At 43.4% G+C, this 23,180-nt stretch overlaps 1 protein-coding gene across 1 annotated transcript in view; it reads left to right on the top strand.

Annotated features, from left to right (window-relative positions):
* The window catches only part of LOC117447217 (metabotropic glutamate receptor 4-like), a 256,739-nt gene extending 233,986 nt beyond the window's left edge, over positions 1–22,753 (top strand). Inside the window, exons 8-11 of the mRNA XM_034083893.1 lie at positions 1,888–2,024; positions 4,813–5,748; positions 19,522–19,768; positions 21,714–22,753. Coding sequence (XP_033939784.1) covers positions 1,888–2,024; positions 4,813–5,748; positions 19,522–19,768; positions 21,714–21,763 — 1,370 coding nt within the window. The 3' untranslated portion in view covers positions 21,764–22,753. The remainder of the gene's footprint in view (positions 1–1,887; positions 2,025–4,812; positions 5,749–19,521; positions 19,769–21,713) is intronic.
* The last annotated feature ends 427 nt before the right edge of the window (positions 22,754–23,180 follow it).

Here is a 23,180-nt window from a genome sequence, read left to right as displayed (position 1 = left end):
TGTGTGGATGTTATTGCCGATTACTTGTTTTTCTCACTTTGTCGTTACTATCAGACAAAAGCAAGAGCATTGTATGATCTGTGCAGTTTATGAACAACAGTTTTTATAAACCAGATGAAAAATTAGCGAAAAAATATGGTTTGAAAAAATAATTACACATGGGCATCTTTAGTGTGACTTTCAAGTAGAATAATATTTGTAACGTGTCCCGTTTCAAGAAAAGTGGTTATGATGTGTCACCAAGAAAATCACACCAAAGATTTCTCACTTTCGGTCCATAGATCCATGTAATCATAGTAAAACGTGAATAGGTTGTCCTGAGAGGGAGAAGTAGGGAACTTCCCGTCTAAATGCTTATCGAATCAACTTTAACAAACCACTATATCTTCAAGTACTAATGAAAGCTGTTTTATTATTAAGCCGCGAACAACAGAATGCATCCTGGTAAATAAAGAAAAAAAGAGAAGTTAAACGTAGCTGATTGATTTCTGCTGATGGGTATTTTTTTGTTGTTGTTGCTCTTTGTTTCAACGTTGGAGGAAGCTAATCCACATCTCGATGAGTCAGGGCTGCTGGATTATCGCTTCTCTCCGCCTCGCATTTGTGACAATGTCGCCCACATCACAAAGCAGTTGGTGATCATGGGAGGATTACAGTGACTTTATAAAGCCAAGGGGCATTATGTTTACATGCAAATATTAAGCACATCAACACTATTGCTAAGCTGTCACAACATGTAATCGTGCCAATCTTTTCTGCCTTTTTCTGCTTTTTTTCCTCCAATTTCCTCAGGTTTTAAAAGCTCTTCGAAGCAATCAGACATCCACTGTCATGGTTTGGGTTATGTGTTCGAGCCTTGCTCATATGGACACCACTGTCACTGAAAGAGGAAAATGGACCCTGAATGCCTCACTGGTGGTTTTAACCTCTGTAAAACATCCAACTCACAGGTTTATCATTACTTTGAGAAAAAAGATTATTAATTTAACCCTTTTAGAAGGGAAGATATGGTCATTTGTTCTGGGAATGTCATTTTCGAGCCTGAAACCTGAAAAACAGGCTCGGGGTTTAACAGAGAATAAAGCAGCAACACTACCAGCATAACACTGCTGCTACTGTATCATTATATCAATAGCTTTATGGGTCTTTTGGGCATGCTTGCTTTTCGAATAAAGACCTTTTTGGGAGGAGGGATCTTTTGTTTTGCTCTATCCAATCAGGGGCAATTGATGTTGCATCCACAAAAGCTGGGTTGTTAGAAGCAGTTAACACTTTTCACACTTGAAAAACAAAATGCTTATGAATCACTGTTACAAAACCCTGCCAGACTGTGTCAATCTCATTCCACGCTTGTCGCCGTTTTTTGGAAAATATTCTATCTCTATCTTTCATGGATGTAACTAGGTTGCGAGATACGTATGTAGGAAGATAATGTCCCCATTCTGTATCCCACCTTCAGAGCTCTGAGCGGATAATTGTTTATAAAATCAGGCGAAAGAGTCATCAGTGAGAGGAAAACAAACTGGGTGAAAGCTAACGTTCATTGTTGGTATGTGAAAGGACAACAACAGAAGTCTCTGGCAGGAAATTAAACAAGCTCTGCGTAGATTTACCACCCCGACTTCAAGACACACACACATCTCAACATAATAATTGATGAACATAATGTCTAGTGTATAATTATTCTTAAAAGAAAACAGTTGTTGAGTGGATGTTCTCTGCTAAATGATAAGGAAAACAAGCATCATTTTGTTTTCAAATGTAGTGGAATAAGAACTTTAGTATCAATGACAACACATTAGTTTGCCCTCACATATGCTCACCACACAGGAAATAACACGATGATGTGCATTCAATGTTGGTGATGATGATTGTTTTCTCATTTAGGCATAGCTGGAAACCCAGTGCTCTTCAACGAGAACGGAGACGCTCCCGGACGCTACGAGATCTACCAATACCAGATCAGAAACCAAACAGCCGAATACAAAATAATCGGACAATGGACGGATCAACTCAATCTCAGCGTGAGCATTTATCTTTCTATTCCATGCCACCTCAAAGCAACTCAAAGGGCTTGACGGCATTAAGTCTACACGCTTAATGTTTGCATTAGTGTTTGCAATGAAAAATCTATCTCTGCAAAGTTGTTTTCTTCAGCCGCGTGTTTGCTCGCTAACTCCACCCGAACCATTTGATAGCGCTTAGTGCCATCTTCAAAGGTGTAAATATCCAGAGGGCGCTTTAAATGATTAACAGAGCGGACTGTGATGAAAATAAAGCCATGAGAGCTTAAGGACAGACATATTTAATATCATCTCTCCAGACGGCATCACTGACTTCCAAAAAAAAACAATACTGTGGGCATGGGGCTATGATGAAGTAATGGTGTTATAACAGTAAATTGAATGAAGGAACCAAACAAGAAATGTTTTTGACAAAATGAAGAGGAAGCCTTGGGCAGGCAATATAAAAAAAAGTACAAATGAATACATGAGGCCGTTTGAGAGGAGCTTTGCACCTTCAACAACGTGCTGTGGAAGAAGAAAAGCAGTGTTTGCGGTGGGCACCCACTGTGGAACGTGCCAGCTCTAAAGCCGCATTTAATTAGTGTGCTTTGAGTTCTTAATTAAATGCACATTTAGAGGAACATTTACCGGCTTTGAATGAACAACCACAATTGAAAATAATTGATAACATGACTTCAAAGAGAGCCGACCCGTTTGAAATTACGTAATGTCTTTACAAGTGTGCTTGTACAAGGGGAAAATCCACAAGGGGAGTAGTAATCCTGAAACAGAATTCATATTTTATTGCTCTGATCATGGCTAAGTACAGATTTTTCTTTAAACACGAACAACTATACACAAAAGGGGAACACAATTGAAACACGGTGTAAGTTCCCTGCGGAGCAAACAATATATTACATTTTTCCTCTCGGGTCTTGCCCTCTGTATAATTTGACCTCCCACTGGAGAGTGTTGCGTCGATGAAAACGCTTTATTTGACCCCCTAGTTTGCCCTTTCCCACCCCCACCCAAATACAAATAAAAAAATAGCATGTGAGCATACACACTGGTACTTAAGGCCACGAGCAAACAACCACACAGGAAGTGACCAGCGTCAAGATTGTCGTTAATCTCCAGAGGTTCAGGGGATCAATAACACATCACTATCTCTACATGCCACCGTTTATAGAATAATGACAGTTTAGTACTCCACAAATCTCTTCTCTTCTATCTTTGTTGCTCTCTGCGTCTATTAGAGGTCCCCTATTTTACTGTTTCATCAATAGAGGTCTCAGATATATACAGAAGATGTCTCTGAAGTGTTTGGCTCGAAATATCAAACAGATCATTGTAGCATCCTATAATCCCCTCTGTTTCAGCCCTGTTTCAAAGGTGCTGATTCTCTGTCTGTTACTTTAGATGAAAATAAGGAGCCCCTCCCCACGCCCCTCTGATGCCCCTTTCACACCAGCGCCTTTTCAGCTCCGGCTCGGAGCTAGAGCCTGAAAAGCGCTGGGTTTTCCAGTTCACACCGGAGCTGCGCCGGCTCTTAGCTCCGGAATCCGCTTCATTTCCAGCTCCAAAAAATTGTCGGTCCAGAGGCAAGAGCTTCGGAGCTAAGAGGTGACGTCGCTTACGTCTCTTACGTCGAGGCGTGCAGGAAACTAAACCCACCTCCCATGGGTCGACTGTTATGCCTGCCTACAAGCAGTAGTGCCTATAAACACACTTTATAAAGTCAGGCAACACTAACCAGGCTTCGTGTGATTCTGTTTATTTGTGCCTTACTTTGACCATCCGTTCGCTGTTATCGATCATTGTGGAGAGAGGCAGACGTGTTGTTTTGTATTATTGCAGCTATCGGATGCAAGTAGTCAGTTTAGCTTCGGTTGCTATGCTAACATCACCCGTTTTATACCAGAGAAACTTTCATAACAGCGTTGTGATACCAAACAGTGTCAATTCAGACTGACACACATTCACTTAGGCTAAGGGGAACTGGGGATATGCATCAGCTGCTTGTGTGAGTCGGACAGTGAATACTTTAGAGCGGCCGCTGCAGTGTGAGCTAACGGGAGCTAACGGGAGAATACACTCCCGTGGAAGAGCAGCACTGCAGCGGTCGGTAAATGCTGCAGAAACACATTAATAAACAATGAACCACGGCACTCTGGAGCAAAGCATAAGGTTGGAGAAGTCGTTATTCAATTTATTCTGGCTTCGTGTGATTAAAAGCAACACGATCATCGACCCGACGCAGTTGTTGTTGTTGTTGTGAGCGCCGTAATGGGTGCCGTTGGGGAGCAAATCAGCGATGTAAACGGTGACGTCATGACGCAGCAAGGGCAGCTCTGGGGCGCCAGTGGGCCGTGTGAACAGAGCGGGAGCTGAAAAGGGAAACCGGAGCTGAACCAGAAAAGCTCCCGCTCGGAGCTAGAAACTGAAAAGCGCTGGTGTGCCGCATCAGAGATATTTGGTTAAAAAGAACACAATGGTGCTCTAGGAGGAGATTCAGGTGATAAGGTGGGGGGGGGGGTGTTACCTTGGTTGGTGATTGGCTGATGGTTACACAAGCCAAAAAAACGTTATGACATCATAAAGTGGCCAAAATCTGATCAGCTCATTTTCAGACATGTTTTTATATAAATGGATCAGGACAAAAAGAGAGAGAATCTTTTTTCCTGAGACTTTCAGAATCTCTTTACACAGAGGGGACACATGTTGATGTATAAAATACATGAACAAGTGGATTTTGCACAATAGGTGACCTTTAACATCTATCTGTGTCCCTCTGCCTCCCTCACAGGTCCGCTCCATGCAGTGGCCCGGCGGTGTCCGTCAGATCCCGTCCTCCATCTGCAGCCTGCCCTGTCAGCTGGGTGAGCGCAAAAAGGTGGTGAAGGGCATCCCGTGCTGCTGGCACTGTGAGCGCTGCGACGGCTATCAGTACCAGGCAGACACCTTCACCTGTAAGATGTGCCGCTTTGATTTGCGGCCCAACGTCAATCACACGGGCTGCGTTGCAATCCCCATCGTCAAGCTAGAGTGGAGCTCCCCATGGGCCGTCATCCCCGTGCTCATCGCGGTCCTTGGCATCATGGCCACCGTGTTTGTGGTGGTCACCTTTGTCCGCTACAATGACACTCCCATTGTGAAAGCATCAGGCCGGGAGCTCAGCTACGTGCTGCTAACGGGGATCTTCCTCTGCTACGCCACCACGTTCCTGATGATTTCCACCCCTGATGTTGGAATCTGCTCCCTCCGAAGGATCTTCTTGGGGTTGGGCATGAGCATTAGTTATGCTGCCCTGCTCACCAAAACCAATCGTATTTACCGCATCTTCGAGCAGGGGAGCATGTCCATCAGTGCGCCCAAGTTAATTTCTCCCGCCTCCCAGCTGATCATCACCTTCAGCCTGGCCTCGGTGCAGCTGCTCGGGGTGTGCATATGGTTCGGCGTGGATCCCTCCAAGGCCATTATTGACTATGAGGACCAGCGGACGTCCAACCCGACGATGGCTCGCGGTGTGCTCAAGTGTGACATCTCTGACCTGTCTCTCATCTGCCTGCTGGGCTACAGCATGCTGCTCATGGTCACCTGCACAGTCTACGCCATTAAAACCAGAGGAGTGCCGGAGACGTTCAACGAGGCCAAACCCATTGGCTTCACCATGTACACCACCTGCATCATATGGCTAGCTTTCATCCCGATCTTCTTTGGCACTTCAAGGTCCACAGAAAAGGTGAGCTTACAACTGTGTGTGTTTATTTTCCTTTTGTCAAATTTCACACTCATGGCAATATTTCAAGGGTTTTAGAAATCTTCCGAGATACATTTGTTATCAAATCTGTTAATTTCTGATTGTAGGTATTTCATCGTACTTACATTTTCTACGTTGTGATTATTATACTTCTAAGTAAACAAAATGTATCTGACTATAGTTCTACTTTGCAGAATACATTTTGCATTCAAAACATATGGCTGTGTAAAATACTTTATATATACAGTCTATGGTCAAATATGATGCATTTTCAAAGATACAACCAGGCCTACCATTTTAGCTTCTGACCACTTAAAACAGACTTTAAAAGTACTTACTGTACATTATCATTTCAAAATACCCATAAGTACTTTCACTACTGGACTAATGTGGAATATATTTTTAACTGCAGTTCAGCAATGTTTATAGTTTTCCCTCAGTCTCAGCAGACTTTTAATGTTCATGTTCTACCTAACATATTCCACTCTGCCTTTATTTTATGAAAAGACCCCTTTTTGAAATGAAGCTAAAACAACAACTGAAAATAGGGACGGCATGTAGAAGCCTCATGTTTAAATAAACTACATATATTATATATACTTACAACCTACCAAATGTGGACACATAATTTCATAAGTGATTTTTCTAATAAATACATGCAAGCCTCGGGCTCACATATTTGTGATGGTTGTTTGCCACAGTGCATCAGAGACCCCTGAGTTCTTTACACAAACACACTCTGACACTTATATTCCTGTGTCAGATCAATGTGCCTTACGGCGTGAACCGTGGCGTGGATCACATCTACTGGGAGCACTGGGAGGCTACAGGTCAAGAGGGATGCAAAGGACATGGAAGCTGGGTTTAGAACTCACATTGAGTAAAATCAGTGTGGGTACAAAGCCAAGGGGGCCAAACAATGAGAGTAGAAATGCACATTTCTGGTTGAAAGCGGTCTTTTGGCAGAGCAACAAAAGGGGCTCAATGGTTACAAGAGGGACGGTCGTGAGGGAAAAGCCTCATACTGGCACGGGCACTATCAGCGCTGCCAGCATGGGTCTGACAGATGCAACAAATTAATCCTTACCTCCTTCCCTCTGGGATTAAACAAAACAATGTATCAAAACGTTGGCCTGGAAAACTGGCTGTGATAGTTACCTTGTGGAAAAACGCTCTTGAGAAATCGAGTGTGCGCATTGTGTCGGGCTCAGCCCCCCAAAAATATTTGTTATAGTCTACAGCATTGGAGAAAATCTGCATAGGACTGCAGCCAATTGAATTACATTAATATTGCAGTATGTGACCAGCAGTACAATAGCTTACTTTCATATGCTGCATGTTGTGTTACCACTACAAAGTCCAAAGTTCTGTGAATCTGCATATTGGCTTTCTCCGGCACCATAACTCTCCTGCTGTTAACCTAAACTGAGCAACAGCAGCAACATGTTGACAACAACCTGAGTCCTGCTGAGCTCAACAGATACCGCTTGTTACTTTTACACAGATATATTCAGAAAAGTTTACAGAAATGTCACAAAAACACAGTTTTGATCATTTTGCGCGATAAAGGAAAAGCAATTCAAGTCCGAAGTGCACATTATTTTTTGATTTAACTGTTGCGCATCTTAGGGCGCATGTCAACAGCAGCAGCCGCCAGCCGTGCATATCAGCGAGTTCTTTGTTTAATCATGCCATCTCCTCTCTCTGAAGATGAAAGAGAATTATACAATCACAGAGAGGGAACAGCTTTTTAGGAGGATGAGGTAATCCATTTGCTGGCATGGCTTTGAATAGTAAAATAGAAAGGAGAGCAAAGAATATATATGAAGGGGGTGAAGTGAAGACATACTTTTTGTTTCTTCTTCTTCAACTTCTTTGTCTTCTTTTTCTTCTCTTCTTCTTTTTCTTCTCTTCTTCTATTTCTTCTTCTTTTCCTCCTCCTATATCTCAGATTCATTTCATTTTAAACCCTAAAAACTTCCCTCACCAGCTTAAATATATAATTTTCCAAATAATAATGACTCACTCTTTAATTATTATTCCCTGCAAAAAGAAACGGTGTACACAATGTCTGCGAGATAGTTCCACTTTTATCATTTTGAAAACTTCCACCATTGCCCTCAGCGTTGCTAAGGTAAGACATGAAATGGAAGACAAAATCTTGCTTCAGGGAAATGTCCTACATTTTTTTATTTCTTCATTTAAGAGAGAATAATCATATTTAATATATATCCCAGAGGGCTTTTGAATGTCTAGTCGTGAGAACTTAATCTAACTCACACTTTAATATTTTTTTTTTCATCTTCTTTTTTTCTTATATTGTAGAACAGAGACAGCAATCGGTATTTTCAGTCCTGTCCACTGAAGCAACACATTTTACATTACAGAGGCCCTATTCTGCTTTTTGAGTTTTCCCTTTCCTGTAGTGTGTTAAATAGGTTTTTTAGTTAATGTCAATGGTCTGAAACGCCTCGAATGGACTCCCTTGTTTACTTCTGTAACATAGTGACATCACTATGTAACACTCAAGCTTCATCTCTAAGAGGTTGATTAATCACAACAGAGCCGGCCAGCTAACCAATCAGAGCAGACTGGGCTCTGGTTTCAGACAGAGGGTGAAAAGAGGTGCTGCAGCACAGGCAGTACGAGAAAAATAAAGAGCTTTTGGAACATTAAAGCATGGAGACATGTCACAGTAGAGCACAAAATACAAATATGAACCTTAAAATGATGTGCTCTTTAAAGTGACATATTAGGCAAATAAAGAAGCATTGAGACGCTGCAACAGTATATAGACTGCCTTTCTGCTCCCCTTATTCTTATGCAGTTGTTATATTAACCAAAGTAACATTAATTTTAAACCATCAGTTACCTTGCAGATCTGGATTATTAAAACCCAATATATAATCAACTATACATCGTGATATATCATTATGAGTTATTATAAAAGCATTATATCATCAGCTCCTATACTTAGCCCAACCTTCACCAGCTGCCACATTTACGCACCAATGACTTTAATGCAGCAATAGGTTATTCACAAATGGTTCATTCTGTATATTTATACTATTGATACTTAAAGTCTACTTTGATGATACATTTTGTGTACTATTTACTTGAATAGGATTTGGAATGCAGGGCTGTACAGAGTTATGTAGAGTTTCTATTTTTCTTCTACGATCTGAGTAATTCTTCCACCACTGAAAACAGATGCATTGTTTCTACATTTTTGGAGACATAGACATAATGTCATTCCGAGGAAAGAGGCATCACCTGCAACCGTGAAGATTCAATAACACTGTATTTTGTTGATTCATTTGGAGCACTTGTGAGGTTTGACTGCCTCAAAAGTAGCTGCTTCTGCGAGGCTTCATGTAGAAAACAAACAAACCCTGTGACTGATTCTCTCGAGCTCTTACATAAACAATGTTCCTTATTTCAGGAATTACCATGTCAAAGAGAAACACCTCATAATCATCCTACTGTAAATGGCAGGCCGCACAAAGCCTCGCTCACAGCCCACGTTGACACGTCTTTCAGAGCAATTAAATGCTCCACTTCCTCCGGGTCCTGATTCACCTTATCGAGCGGCGTATGTGCTCATCGCCCCTTTTCAGCGCGCCCTGCCTCGGCGATACAAGCACAGTCATTTATTTGTCATCTGGTGCCAGGATAAAAGTAACAAATGGCATGGGAGGCGCTCTTTATCATTCAAACTGGGACATCTGGTCTGATCTATGGAGCGTGATCAGCAAGCGTTATGCTATCCTCAGGAATAGACGTGACACCTGCTTACCTGGAGAAGCAGTTTAAATCACAGGCAGGAGGCGTCGGACAATAGCATGCATGGGAATGAGGCTTCAGAACAATAGGCTCGCTTCAAATTCAATCAGCCCACACAAAGAAGGTCCTGCCATCACGCCGCATGAATGGACTGATGAATTGAGTGTTGTTTATTTCTCTATGAAGTAGACATCACACTATTGACACTGTTAACTCAGCGACAAAATAAAAAGTGCTGTTAGTGCACTAGTCAGACAAAGAGTGGGAGTTCAAGGAGACCGGGTGTCAGACGGGTGAGCTCCCCTGCAACCTGTTACCTCCTCCTCAGCTCCCTTTCCATTCCTCTCATTGTCTCTTTTCGGCTCAAAGATAAACGGCTTTATTCTCAGTAATATCCCGCAGGCCCAATAATAAATAATGAAGATTGATGCTACAGAGCAGAAAGAGCTGAAAAACATCCTGGACTTCAGAGAGCAGTATTTCATTAGGCCTCCAGCAGAGCAGCCCTCTGGGTCCCGGATGTCGACCTCTGGGTGCTCCAATAATATGCGAACAGGCCGAGAAGCTAATCAAGGCCGAACCATTGTGATCTGTACGAATGACATTCCCAAATGCGGTTATATCTTTGCGTCCCCCTAGGCTTCTGTTTGTTTATTAGCTTAATTGGAGTGCAAGTAAAGTGAATTCCAATGCAGCAAGCCTCTCTGCTGAACATATTCATAGCATGCTGAGAAATAACATGGTGGCGTAATGTATAAAGGGAGTTATGCTGTTTAATTTGATAGTTGGAATCCCGAAGCAGAAGCTCTCTAGAGTCTGTGGTTGGAAATAGAATCTGTTTACATTTCTTAACCCTTAAATGGATCTTATCAGCTATCGCAGACGTTCTCTCTCAGCTCATAGGCGGTGTTGTGGGATTGATTTGAACTCCTCTCATGTTATATGTGCAGATAGATCCTCATTGTTTTCCTCTGCGTCTAGTTCAGTCATTACTGCCACTACTATACTTCTTCTACTGTTTTATTGTGTTCCCCTCAGTCGAGATCTGCTGATGGCAACGTGATGAGAGGTGTGTGAGATATACAGCAACTCGCTTTTATGAGCTCCAGTGTGTGCATGCTGTGTGCACTGCAATCAGGAGGAAACGCATGAATGGATTGAACACTGGAGTTGGTCTGACAGTGAAATAAGGAGTCCATTTGTAAGGAAATGCAGCGCTCCATGAAGCAGTACAGTGGGAGCTTTATTTTTGTGTGTGTGCGATTCAGTGGCACCTTTGATGAAATACCAAACCTAGCTATACTGATTTCAAATAAGGGCCGTGTTACAATTTTTCGTGGTGATCGTACTGTGACAATTTAATCGGTAAAGCAGGTCTGGCATACCAGCCAAGATTAGCTTATATATATATATATATTATATATATTGATTTGCCGTAGATGTCAACTGATAAATAACAACATAATGCAAAAGATACGTTTGAGATCATTTAGAAACAGTGATGCCATTGACTGGAAAGTGCTAAAAACATGCAATGGGGCCCTATTATGCATATTTTCAGTTTTCATATTTGTATTTTGTTCCATACTGTGACATGCTTCCATGCTGTAATGCTCAAAAAGCTCTTATTCTCATACTGCCTGTGCTGCAGCACCTCTTTTCACCCTCTGTCTGAAACCAGAGCTCAGTCTGCTCTGATTGGTTAGCTGGCCGGCTCTGTTGTGATCAACATAGTGATGTTACTATTCAATAAGATCGTTTTATGTGATTATAATTTAGGTAATTTAATTTGTATGTCAATAACTCTGTTTTTACTAACTTTCTTTCAGATTTATAACTTTGATCCTAAAAAAATTACATTTTATTTCAACTAGAGTTTAGACGTCTAGTTATATAGTTAAATGATGGAAATGGATAATTTAAGTAAAAACTAGATGACTTCAATCAGTTAGTTTTATTATAGTAAATTCAATTTTTAAGACTCAGACAAAACAATATTCAAAGACGTCACGTTTGTTATTGTCTGATGTTTTATAGACAATTTAATTGGCCAATAAAAATGTAGTATACTCAAAGATGAAGATAACTTATTTTCTTCTTCCCCATGTTTTTCTGTTCATTGTAATTGTAGCTCTTGTTTATTTTACATCTATTACTACAGTATCTTAGAGTACATACTGAGTCCCTTTTCTTCTTTGTTGAAAGTCAGAGTTTATTATTCTGTTTATGTCGAAAACAGCTTGGGTTCAACAGTCCGTCCCTGAGGCTGCAGTGAGCCGAACCCAGAGGGGGGGGGGGGGCTCTGCAGCTGTCCCTCCATCATACAGCCCCCATTCTTCTCTCCAGCCAGCGGTCCCACATGGCACCACGACTGGCTGAGTTGAGATGTAGCCAGTCCCCGCTGAAAGCACTGTGGAGAGTCACAAATAATGCAAACAAACAAGATATTTAGGCAGGGGTCACGGATGGGAAGCTAATGTGACTCTGCTTTGATGAAAAAGGCAGGGACCTACACGAGGGGCTCTCCCAGCTGCTGATGGAACGTCAAAAGGAAGGAATAATACTATTGAGACAGAATCACAAGTTGCTTTCTCACATGCATCTGAAATATTCAGGAAAATGTTCCCGCATGGAGGTTTAGGGGAATCTGCACAATCAATTTCCAACCTCAAGACGTAGTAAGATTTCAACGGTTAACCTGTGCTGTGAATGAAAGCCGTACAATTACAAGGACAAGCACGTAATCGATTATATCTGTCCGAAAATCTCTAGTGATGCTTGAAAGATTATTCCACTAATTTAATGGAAACTATATGGGAAAGAGGCCATATCAAATATTTACAGTGTAGCGCCTTTGAATAAAAGCATGTTTTAGTTGCATTTTACGTCATTGTTGATTCTGATCAGCACATGTTATCATCATGTTTCTGAATATTTCAGTCAGCGTTACACATGAGAACCTGTTTTCATGGTAGCCTAAGAACAATAGAAAACTATAGGTTACTTACGTAACCCCAGTGTCAGAGTAACATGAAGTGAGATGTCTCACTATGGGATGCGCCTCATCGCGGAGCAAACAGAAGCATCAATCTCATTACGCCAATCCTGATTGGCTGGTGATCTTGACGTCAGCGTCAGGGAATTCACCCCCTATAAGTAGCTTGCGCCACGACGCATGCGTCATTCAAAATAAGCACCTCTTCTCGCTTCACCATAGCAAGGAGGGCCGTCTGGTGAGACATCTCACTTCATGTTACTCTAAGAACTGGGGTTAGGTAAGTAACCTATAGTTCTCATTCATAACACTCCGTTCGATGTCTCACTATGGGATATTGTAGCTCCCGTATTGCCAGACGAGCTTATCTCGAAAATCACCAAACCAACCAGAACTTTAACAAGTAGAGCTCTGACTCAACCAGGTGCCCAGCACTGCTTGAGTCACACTGGGAGTAGAACGTCCAGCCTGTTAAGAGGCGGACAAAAGTGAGTGGCGAGGACCAGCTCGCCGCTTGCACCAATGTCTTGGATGGGAGACATCCTGGACAGAGCCCATGATGCAGCCAGACCCTGAGTCAAAAGAGCTCGCGGACCCGAGGGTGCCTGCGAACTCTGACTCGTATGGGCCCCAAAGCAATTGCTTCCACAAACCAGTGGGAGAGTCGTTGCTTAGTAACAGACTTGCCCTTATAAGGGTTAGCCCAGGACACAAGGGGTTTGGTCATTATGACGAAGCACCCTCAGGGTTGGGCTACAACCACACTCTGTTTGCCCTGGGGCGAACCGAGTGCCTGAAGACTGTACAGATAGCGCATTAGTGCCACTGGCTCGCTTGGCAGCTGCCAGGGTCAGCTTCATGTCACACTGTATTCAGATTGTACCACTCACGGGCCAGGCCCATGCAGCCAAACGCTCTGGGTGTGGGTGAAAGATCGCCCCCCCGGCGTGGGACAGTATGTCCCTGCATAGTGGGAGCTGCCATGGCTGCCCGCACAGCAGCTGATATATCTCCGCTAGCCAGTACATAGCTGGCCAGTGCGGAGCTATCAGGATAAGTGTGTGGCGTTGCTCTCTCACTCTGGCCAGAGTTGGAGGTATCAGAGCCAGGGGTGGGAACGCGTACAGAAGGCCCGGGGGCCAATTGTGCGCAAGTGCATCCACGCCTAACGGAGCATTTAGATCACGCATCGAAAAGAACAGCTGACACTGAGCTTTGTCTTTTGATGCGAACAGATCTACCGCGGCTCTGCCGTAACGCACCCACAGCTGGCTCACAATCCTTGGATGTAGAGTCCAGTCTGCATAAAGTGGTGCACCTCTGGACAGTAGATCCGCCCCGAGGTTCATCACTCCCGGTACGTGCGTCGCTCTCAGGGAGAGGAGACGTCTACCGCTCCATAGGATAAGTTTGCGTGCCAGTGTGTGTAACTGGAGAGAACGCAAACCCCCTTGGCGGTTAATATACGATATTGTGGTCGTATTGTCTGTCCTCACGAGGACATGATGTCCTCTGAGAAAAGGCAGAAAGCGTTTTAGGGTGAGAAACACCGCTAAAAGCTCCAGGTAATTTATGTGCGCCCGCTGGAGGTCTCTGCTCCAGAGACCCCTCACTGGGCGACCTTCATAAATACCTCCCCAACCTGTCAGACATGCGTCCGTGGTGACCACTTTCCGTGAAAGGACAGCACCCATAGGCACACCTCGTACTAGAAAAGTCGGGTGCAGCCAGTGGGGCAGTGCCATTACGCATTTCACAGTAACCATCACTCTTTAGTTTATACAGTTTAGTTTTAGGGCGGCTACCCAGTGCTGAAACTCCCTCATGTGTAAGCGTCCCAGTCGTACGACCAGGATGGCTGACGCCATGAGCCCCAGCAATCGCAGGCATGATCTGAAGAGAACATGTTAGCGCAGCTGGAAAAGAGCGAGACAAGCTCTGAAAGCTTTCACTCTTTCCGCTGACAGGCGGGCTGTAAAGGGCACCGAGTTCAGGTGTAAACCCAGGAAGAGTACAGTCTGCGCGGGGCACAATATGCTCTTCTCTGTGTTTATTATGAAACCCAGGTCGAGCAGGTGCTTTACGAGGACATTTGTCTGTGTAATAGCCTCCTGCTCCGACTGTGCGAGAAGCAGCCAGTCATCCAGGTAGGTCGCCAGGCGAATACCCTGTTGTCTTAATGGGGCTATCGTGGCTTCCGTACATCGTACAAACACCCTTGGACTGAGAGACAGACCGAAGGGGAGTACTCTGTATTCATAACAGATCCCCTGAAATGCGGATCTCAGATATTTCCTGTGGGTAATATACTGGGATATGGAAATACGCATCTTTCAGGTCGACTGATGTAAACCAGTCGTTTTGTCGCACGAGCCGCAGCAGAGATGTGTGAGTGAGCATTCTGAACTTATATCTTTTTAGATATTTGTTCAGAGCCCTCAAATCAAGTATTGGCCGAATTTTGTTCCCTCTCCATTAGGGAACGAGGAAGTACTTGGAATAGAAGCCGCCCTGACTCTGCTCGGCGGGTACAATAGATATAGCCCTCTTTTCTAGGAGTGAGAGAATCTCTCTCTCCAGAATATGGGCTGACTCTCCTCGGGCCTGCGAGTGCAGAATGCCAGAGAAGCGAGGGGGGGTGACAGTAACTTGGAGTCTGTAGCCCCGTGTTACCGTCTTGAGAAACCCAAGCAGATGTCGTGAGCATCTCCCGCTGTATGCTCCTTAGAGCCAGCTGAGATGTCACGTCTCTTCCCCTCTGAGTCTCTATTTGTTGTGTTATGGGGCCCTCTATTGTCTGAACACTGTGGTGCCCCATTTCGACAATCCCCACCGACACAGCGCATGCGTGTGGCGGTGGTGCCCTTACGGCTCCAGTCGGCACTGCGCATTCACGTGACGGTGGTGCCTTCACGACCCCAGCCGGCACTGCGCATGCGCGTGACGGTGGTGCCTTCACAGACCCGTCAATTGTCCGCCCTTTGAGAGAGGCCGTAGCTGCTCTCAGAAGGGGAACAGTTGACGGACTGTTTATTGTTTTTCTTTTCATTTTTTCGAGCTGCGCCCTTGGCTCGAAGCCTGGATGTGTCAGCGGAAAATGTTTTATGACAGAAAAATCAATAAGTGTGTGACATGTGTTTATGCGGACTTGAGGATGGTGTTGAGGCATCTCTCGAGGCGGCGGGAACACATTTAGAGCTGGGGAACCGTAGACTTCCAGCTCTGTCACAGAGGGGAGAAGGAGGGGCTGTCACGCCGCTCGCTTCTTCTTCCTCGACTGCTGGCCGAAATTCTGGGTTGGCTGCGCCTGGGCTGCAGCCGGAACCGGAGATTTTCTCGCCCTCGTCCCCTGCCTGGGCTGGGGACTCGAGGCGGACTGCGACCTCTGCGTTTTCGGTATTTTGAACCGAGCAGGGTTTGGGGCAGCTTGGACGAAGGGCTGCCGCTGCAAAGGCAGCGGCTGGGCCATATATCCTCACAGAGCTCCGCTTGGTATGCGGTTAGCAGTGAGGAAATGTTCAGAGCCCTGGCGGACAACGCTGCGGCTCTGTAGGACCGTTCAGTCATGGTCAACTGGAAACGGTCCACCTTCGCTGGCAGCGTGGGGTTCCTGCTTGGTGACGGGACCATCCTCGGTAGGAGGTGGGCTGCCACCAGCAGTTCCATCGGCAGTATGCGGAGCAGGCCGAGCCTCCGCGGGCGAGACCATGGTGAGGTCTCGCCGGGAGCTCCCGCCTGGTGAGGCGTGGGGCTCCGTTCCCGCGTCTCTTGCCGCCACCGGGTCCCGGCCTGACACGGCGTGGGATCCCGGTTCCGCAGCTGCCGCTGTTAGTGAGCCCCAGACCGACACAGTGAGGGGCTCAGTCTCTGCGGCGGACGCCCCCGTGTCTTGATTGCCAAACGGCGAATCAGTGGACATGAGGGAGTCCTGTTCCAACAAGCTAGCTTGGTGTGCTAGCCGTCGGTGGAGGCTCTTTCGGGTGAAACGGGCAGGACCCGCTCGTAACAGGTACGTCATTGAGAGAAAAGTGTTACCAACCCGTCCTTAATCCGGAGAAAAAGGGACGGTGTGGGTCCTTTGTTCTCAAAGAATATTGACTGGTGTGTCAATATACTTCTAATCCTTTTCTCCTCCGTGAGAGAGAAAAAGAAAAGCGTCCTCGCTACCGTGGTGACGGTAGTAAGGGGAAGCTAGCTAGCAACAGGTGTGTTGCTAGCTTGAAAAAATCAGACCTACCTTACTTTCCGGGGAAGAGAAGGGCGAGGTCGATTTCAATACTAACTGGCGTTAGTATTACCGTCTTCCTGCAAAGCAGAAGGAGTAGCCGGCGGGCGCCCGTCGACCGAAATGGTTATTTTTGGGTTCAGTCTGTGGACCGTTAAGCTTGTCCGGCTACTATCGAGATGTGCTCTGAAGCGAGAAGAGGTGTTTGAATGACGCATGTGTCGTGGACGCAAGCTACTTATAGGGGGTGAATTCCCTGACGCTGACGTCAAGATCACCAGCCAATCAGGATTGGCGTAATGAGATTGATGCTTCTGTTTGCTCCACGATGAGGCGCATCCCATAGTGAGACATCGAACGGAGTGTTATGAATGAGAACTTTCAGCATTTTTTAAATGTACAAAATATGTCTGTCTCCTAAACAGAAGAAGCATGTTTCTACAGGAATTATTGATTTGCAAACTCCACAAAAACAGCTTCTGCTTTAGACAGAAAAGGTTATGTGTCAAAAAAAAAAAGGGTGATAGTTTATCTTGTTTCCCATGGCAACAGATGCAGAGCGGATGCTGGAGCGTAAGGCTTGAATGTGTTTTTTACTGATCACATTTTATTTTGGAGTGGCAGTATTATTATACTTTTTCAACACGGCAAGCAAGAAAGACGAACCATATTAAAACATGTTTCCATATGCTGGATGAATAGTGTCATGTTTACTGTAACAACAACAGTCCTATCTCCGTTCTAAGACCAACTCTGTAATCTTATTCGACAATTCGATTTTTTATTTCCAGAGTGCTGAAGCTGACTGCTGCCAGCTTCTGCTCACATTAGAGTAAATATTATGTAACGTAGTGCAGCTCTTTAATTTAGCTTTCACATGGATTAAGCAGGCACACAACAACTTGTTGACAGTATGTGATAAGTTAACACAATGATGTCCTATTTTTCAAACAAAAATACCATATCATCTATTTAATATAATGCTTTCATGTATATTTTATAAAAGTATTCTAATAAAATATTTGGCTTCTTGGCGGCATTTCAATCACTGCTCAAATTATTCCAGATGTGGCATAGAAAATATTAACATATTTTTTCCTTGTGTGGGAGAGATAAGCAACATCCTGTTGTGAATGCCGTGGAGGACAGTTATATCGTATTTCAGCCAAAAATACTAAATTATAATAATAACATTTGTAAGGTTATTTTCTGATAGGCTGTTTACCAGTATAATAATAATAATTCCTTACATTTATTATAGCGCTTTTCCAGTGCTCAAAGCGCTTTACAGATACACATATTTTGTAAGTATGACCTTATATCAACTAGAAACTGATTTTGGTCATAAGTATGCTCGCATCACGATCTGTATGTGCCCTGTTGCGTTTGTTATATTCGCAAAAAGTTGGCAATGTTGACAAAACAGGAAAACCTCATGGAGAAGAAAATCATAAAATACTTTTTCCGACTCAATTAGTGTTCATATTTGACTTTATTAAAAAGGCTACTGGTTTGATGAAACTTGTGTAGTTCCTTCAAGTTGGAGATTATGTATCTGTCAGTAATCCTCAAAGGTTTACGTAGACGTTGTTATTACACATTTGCTCTAGGGTCTAAATCAGGGGTGTCCAAACTACGGCCCGGGGCCAACTGCATCCTGTTGTCCATTTTGAGTTGGCCCACAGTAAATTAAAAAAGTATAATGGATTTTTTTCTTAAAGCACATCCAAGTATCAAGCATCCAAGTATCAAGCATCCAAGTATCAAGCATCCAAGTATCAAGCATAATTGACCTACATTTGATTGATTTTGCTGACTTACTGTATAACTTAACTTATGAGGCAATATGCCTGACCTCTATAGAGTGGCCAATCCCTTCATATGTTTTTCTGTATGTGGCCCTCAGGGAAAAAAGTTTGGAAACCCTGGGTCTAAATGATGTGAACGCCGCACGGAACTTTTAGAAAAAGGTGGCAAACACAAAGATTTTCTGCTGTAAAGAATACAGTTATGTTTAATTCATGGTATTTATTTTAGCGCAAGTGCTTTACATTAAATGATATTACATATATTAGACATGTCATACATTGGATACTGTGGACAATACCCACACTTTGGATGCATTGAAGTCTGCGGTATCATTAAATTACAACCATTCAAAGTATTTCTTCTCAAATGGCCAGTCAAGCACTCAGAACCTTGTATGATGTACAGCTTGCCTTCGTCTTTAATGCTTCCCTGAAGATGACTCATTAATACACAGCAGCTTTCCAAACAATTAAAATGGAATGAGTGGGAATAATACTCTGCACCGCCCTCCCCCTTCAGAGGATCTGACCATGTGGAAAATATTCACAAGCTTGTCTCTTTTTTTATCGGGCTGCTTGTTATGAATCAGAAAAATATCTCATACACTGCCATTATCAAATCTGTGTGCAGGTTGACGTGATGGCCATATTAAAACTAGTACGGCAGAAAATTAAACAAACAAGGTGGCGTAGGCTGGTTCGGCTTACGCGCCATAAAGCAGATGAGATGCTGATTTAAAGCAAGTTTTATAACACTGCTTGCAGTAAATAGTATGGAGCGTACAGTATATTGGACACAGTATAAATACTTAAACAACAGCTTGGCCAACCTACGCGTCATTGGATGCTCTAATCAGAATGACACACAGCAGATGTCACTCTACACATATAGAAACATCTGAACAATCAAATAAAAGAGCTAAACTGTTTGTGTTGTTTTGCAGATGTACATCCAAACCACCACGCTGACCATCTCCGTGAGTCTGAGCGCCTCCGTGTCTCTCGGGCTGCTCTACATGCCCAAGGTCTACGTGGTTCTCTTCCACCCCGAGCAGAATGTGCCCAAGCGCACACGCAGCCTGAAGGCGGTGGTTACTGCCGCCACCATGTCCAACAAGTTCAACCCCAAGGCTGGACTCAGACCCAACGGAGAGGCAAAGACCGAGCTGTGCGAAAGCCTGGAAACACAAAGTAAGAGCATGCATGCTAATGAGGATTAAAAGCACCCAGTTGTATTTATTTTCTGGCATATTCTGTCCTTTAGTTTCTGTAAAGCAAACACATTGGTGCGGAGATATGAAGCACAATGAAAAATAGTCACTGATTAGCAGATGTGTGGTATGTTAAGTAACACTTCATAGAATCCAGTAATTGTCCCATTGTTGTTTGTGGGGTAGGGGGTGGGGGGGTTGATATTGTTTGCAAGTCAGATGAAGCATTATAGGATACTTAGTTATGAGTGTGGGGGTGAAGTCTGTTGTCAACAAAGAAACACATAATGCTAAATAATTCAACTACACTCCAGTGAAACCTTAACATATGGCAAGTTAAACATTTTATTATGTCATTTTATTTTCAATATTTGACTGAATTTAGAGGCTACAGGTGAAATCTGACCATTATCACATATTATAGTATACATAAAATGTTAATAAACAGAAAACGTATATGCTTTGATATTGCAGCATTACTACAAAATATAAATGATTATTTCTAAAATAAAAGGCTATCAAAATGTGTGAACCAGTCAGATAAATGACTTCAGTCTTAATGTGGTTGAGGGCACCAATGACCTAATTTATATGTGTTCATCAATGACTTCAACTACTTATTAAACTGTGGTTATAGTCATTTATGAGATTCAGTATATGGAACTTTTTATGTGTAAATATAATATCTTTGTGTTTTGGACAAAACACTTTTTTCAAGACCTCACCTTGGGTTCTAGAACAATGTGAACTGTATAAATAACAATAAATCAAAATAATAATAATAATCCAGAGAAGAACTATTAAAATCATTGTTTGCAGTCAGAGTTAAAACTAATTGTTTTAACTCATTTTTCTTATCTGAAACAGCTGTGCGCCTCTGACGTGCCCCCAACAAATCTGACTATCAATACAATTATGCGACTGTATCAGTTACACACACGTAAAGTAAATGATGACTTGAGTAATTGAGTCATCAGAAATGACTCATGTGACGTCCAAAACGCTCTTCATCAGCTCGCCGTTTGAGAACGGTTCAACGGGTCATGTCAGATATAATTTTGCTGCGTCTGGCCTGTTATAACAAGGAAATGGAGCCTACTGTCACACATTTAAAAGCTGTGTTTACTCCTTACTTTCCCACGCTGCTGAGAAATGTTTCCCTTCACAGTAGAATAAAAGAGCTAACCGTATATTCCCCGTTAACACAGAAAACAGAAATCCATATAAACTGTGTGACAATGCAACAATGGGGGTGGGGCCAATCGGAATAGCCACATGTAAACACACGGTGCAACATTAATTCCTTCCACTGCTTTAAGTTTCCGTGGAGGGTTAATAGGGCCTTTTGTTACAATAAGTGGTGAGAAGGCAAAGGCGCAGTATTGATAGCCAGCAGCAATTTATTCTGATGGGGTTACCGTTTACAGGGCTTTACAGTGCATGGCTATTTGAATAAGCACCATTTGTCATTGTCATCGCCACTGTGGATATATGGCTTGATGAAATTGAAAAATTCCTGTCTTGGCCGGCGCCCACAACTGCCGAGATCTGGTGGGCGATATGTCAGGATTTATCTGCTCCACCCCAGCGAATCAGCTAACACGGTCTGCGGAGACAAGCGGGAAGTTGAAGCCTGATGGCTGAAGGAAAATAAGGTGTGGGGGGGCTTTACTGCTGTCGGTAGAACAGACATTTAGGGAGGGCAACAATAAAGCCAGAGTTGAGGATTTATTAGAGAATTGAATTGGCTTTTGCTACACTGCAGCATTAGGACTAAACACGTTTGCACTATTTGGCATTTCCTCTTGTTACATCAGGGAAAAAAAGCAGATCAAAACGCCCACTCCACATTTTGAAGTCTTTCTTATCTCACAGGTTACTATAGTTCAATTTAACCTCATTCTAATCTCATTTTTCTCTTTCAGATTACTCAACAAAGCAAACATACATCAGCTACAGCAATCATGCAATCTAAGGGACAAAGGTTCTCATCATAATTCAGGATTTACAATAAAAACACGCAGTGGAGTTTCACACAGCCGGCATAAAAAATTGATGTGTCATTGTACGGGTGGAGATCACAGGAGCGTTGCCCAAAGACGTGAAGTGAGGAGAGACCACAGGGACCGACAGACAGGGGAACAGATAACAGTACAAATGCAAGGTCCCATCTTCTGTCTGCCTCAAGAGAATACACACACACAAAAAAAAAGAAAATACTTGCATGGCAGAGGCCGGGAGACTGATGGACGGAGCTTTACTTTTGAGTGTTTACATTTCAGCTGTGTCCTCTTTCCTAGACTTCTCCGTTATCTTGAGCCGTGCTGACGGAAACTGAACTAAACTCAAGAATATGTTCAGGTGTTCTCTGTGTCGTCTGCCAGTTTTGAAAAGCCGTAATCTCTCTGAAAACCCTCAAGGCATCACAAGGGATTAATCAACACCAAAAAGGCATGAAAACATGGACAAGGGGGGAGGGTTGTGTTTGTTTTTCTTTCGATATGTCATCTGGTCTCATGAGTAAAACTACTGGAAATGGCGATCATCTCAACAATGCAACAAATCTGAACCGAACTCCATGTTTTTTTATTTTCCAGGATTCATAAAGACGGACTCTAAGACGGTCTCTGCCAATTTTGCGCATGCCAGTTTCAAAATCCTGTGTTGTGTTGTTAAAATAAAAAAAATAAGAAAAATAATAAATAATATATTTGGAATGCGTTTTAAACTCTGTTGCAGCGTTGTTAACAATTGTTTGGGCGTGAGCCCGTTGTACGTTGAAACTGTTCTCAAATGGTGAAGGTCTAGTGAGTGATTATTTATCTGTGCTTAAATGAGGCCATGATTTGTATTACCAGCTAGCCCAAGGCTGCCACTGCCCTCCACATACCTGTATGTGCTTTCAAACAGCAGCCCGTGGTTAAAGTCAGGAGGTGTAACTGTCAGCTGTGGTCCAGGATGACCCCCCCCCCCCCCCCCATCACTGCCACCAGCTTTTCTCTTGGTCACACGTAGTGCAAGGGTAAAGCTTAGCTGTACATCCATTAGCAGGGGAATTAAGATGAAGTATGCCCTTGAGAGGATTGTGCAATATGACCTGAAGGTGATATCCATAATGGACCAGCTATTGTACAAATTCATTACTCTACATATCCTCCTCAGGCACTCTCATGATAAGGAGGAGGTGTAAGGCTTTTCAACAGATGAAAATCTGATAGCAAAAGTATACAATATGTCTATTAATCACTCTCAGCTCGCTGAACAGATTAATTGTTGGCTTTGTGCGGTATAAAAGCCCTCTAATGTCTTGGGGGAAAACATTGTGGGTCATTTGTGTTGTAAATTCAATGCTGCTCTTCATGCCTCCCTCTGTATTACTTTCAACACCATTC

The sequence above is a fragment of the Pseudochaenichthys georgianus genome, chromosome 5 (assembly GCF_902827115.2).
Source record: "Pseudochaenichthys georgianus chromosome 5, fPseGeo1.2, whole genome shotgun sequence".
NCBI classification, from domain to species: Eukaryota; Metazoa; Chordata; class Actinopteri; order Perciformes; family Channichthyidae; genus Pseudochaenichthys; species Pseudochaenichthys georgianus.
Note: the sequence above shows the minus strand (reverse complement) of the source record. Positions and strands in the feature narration are given on the sequence as shown.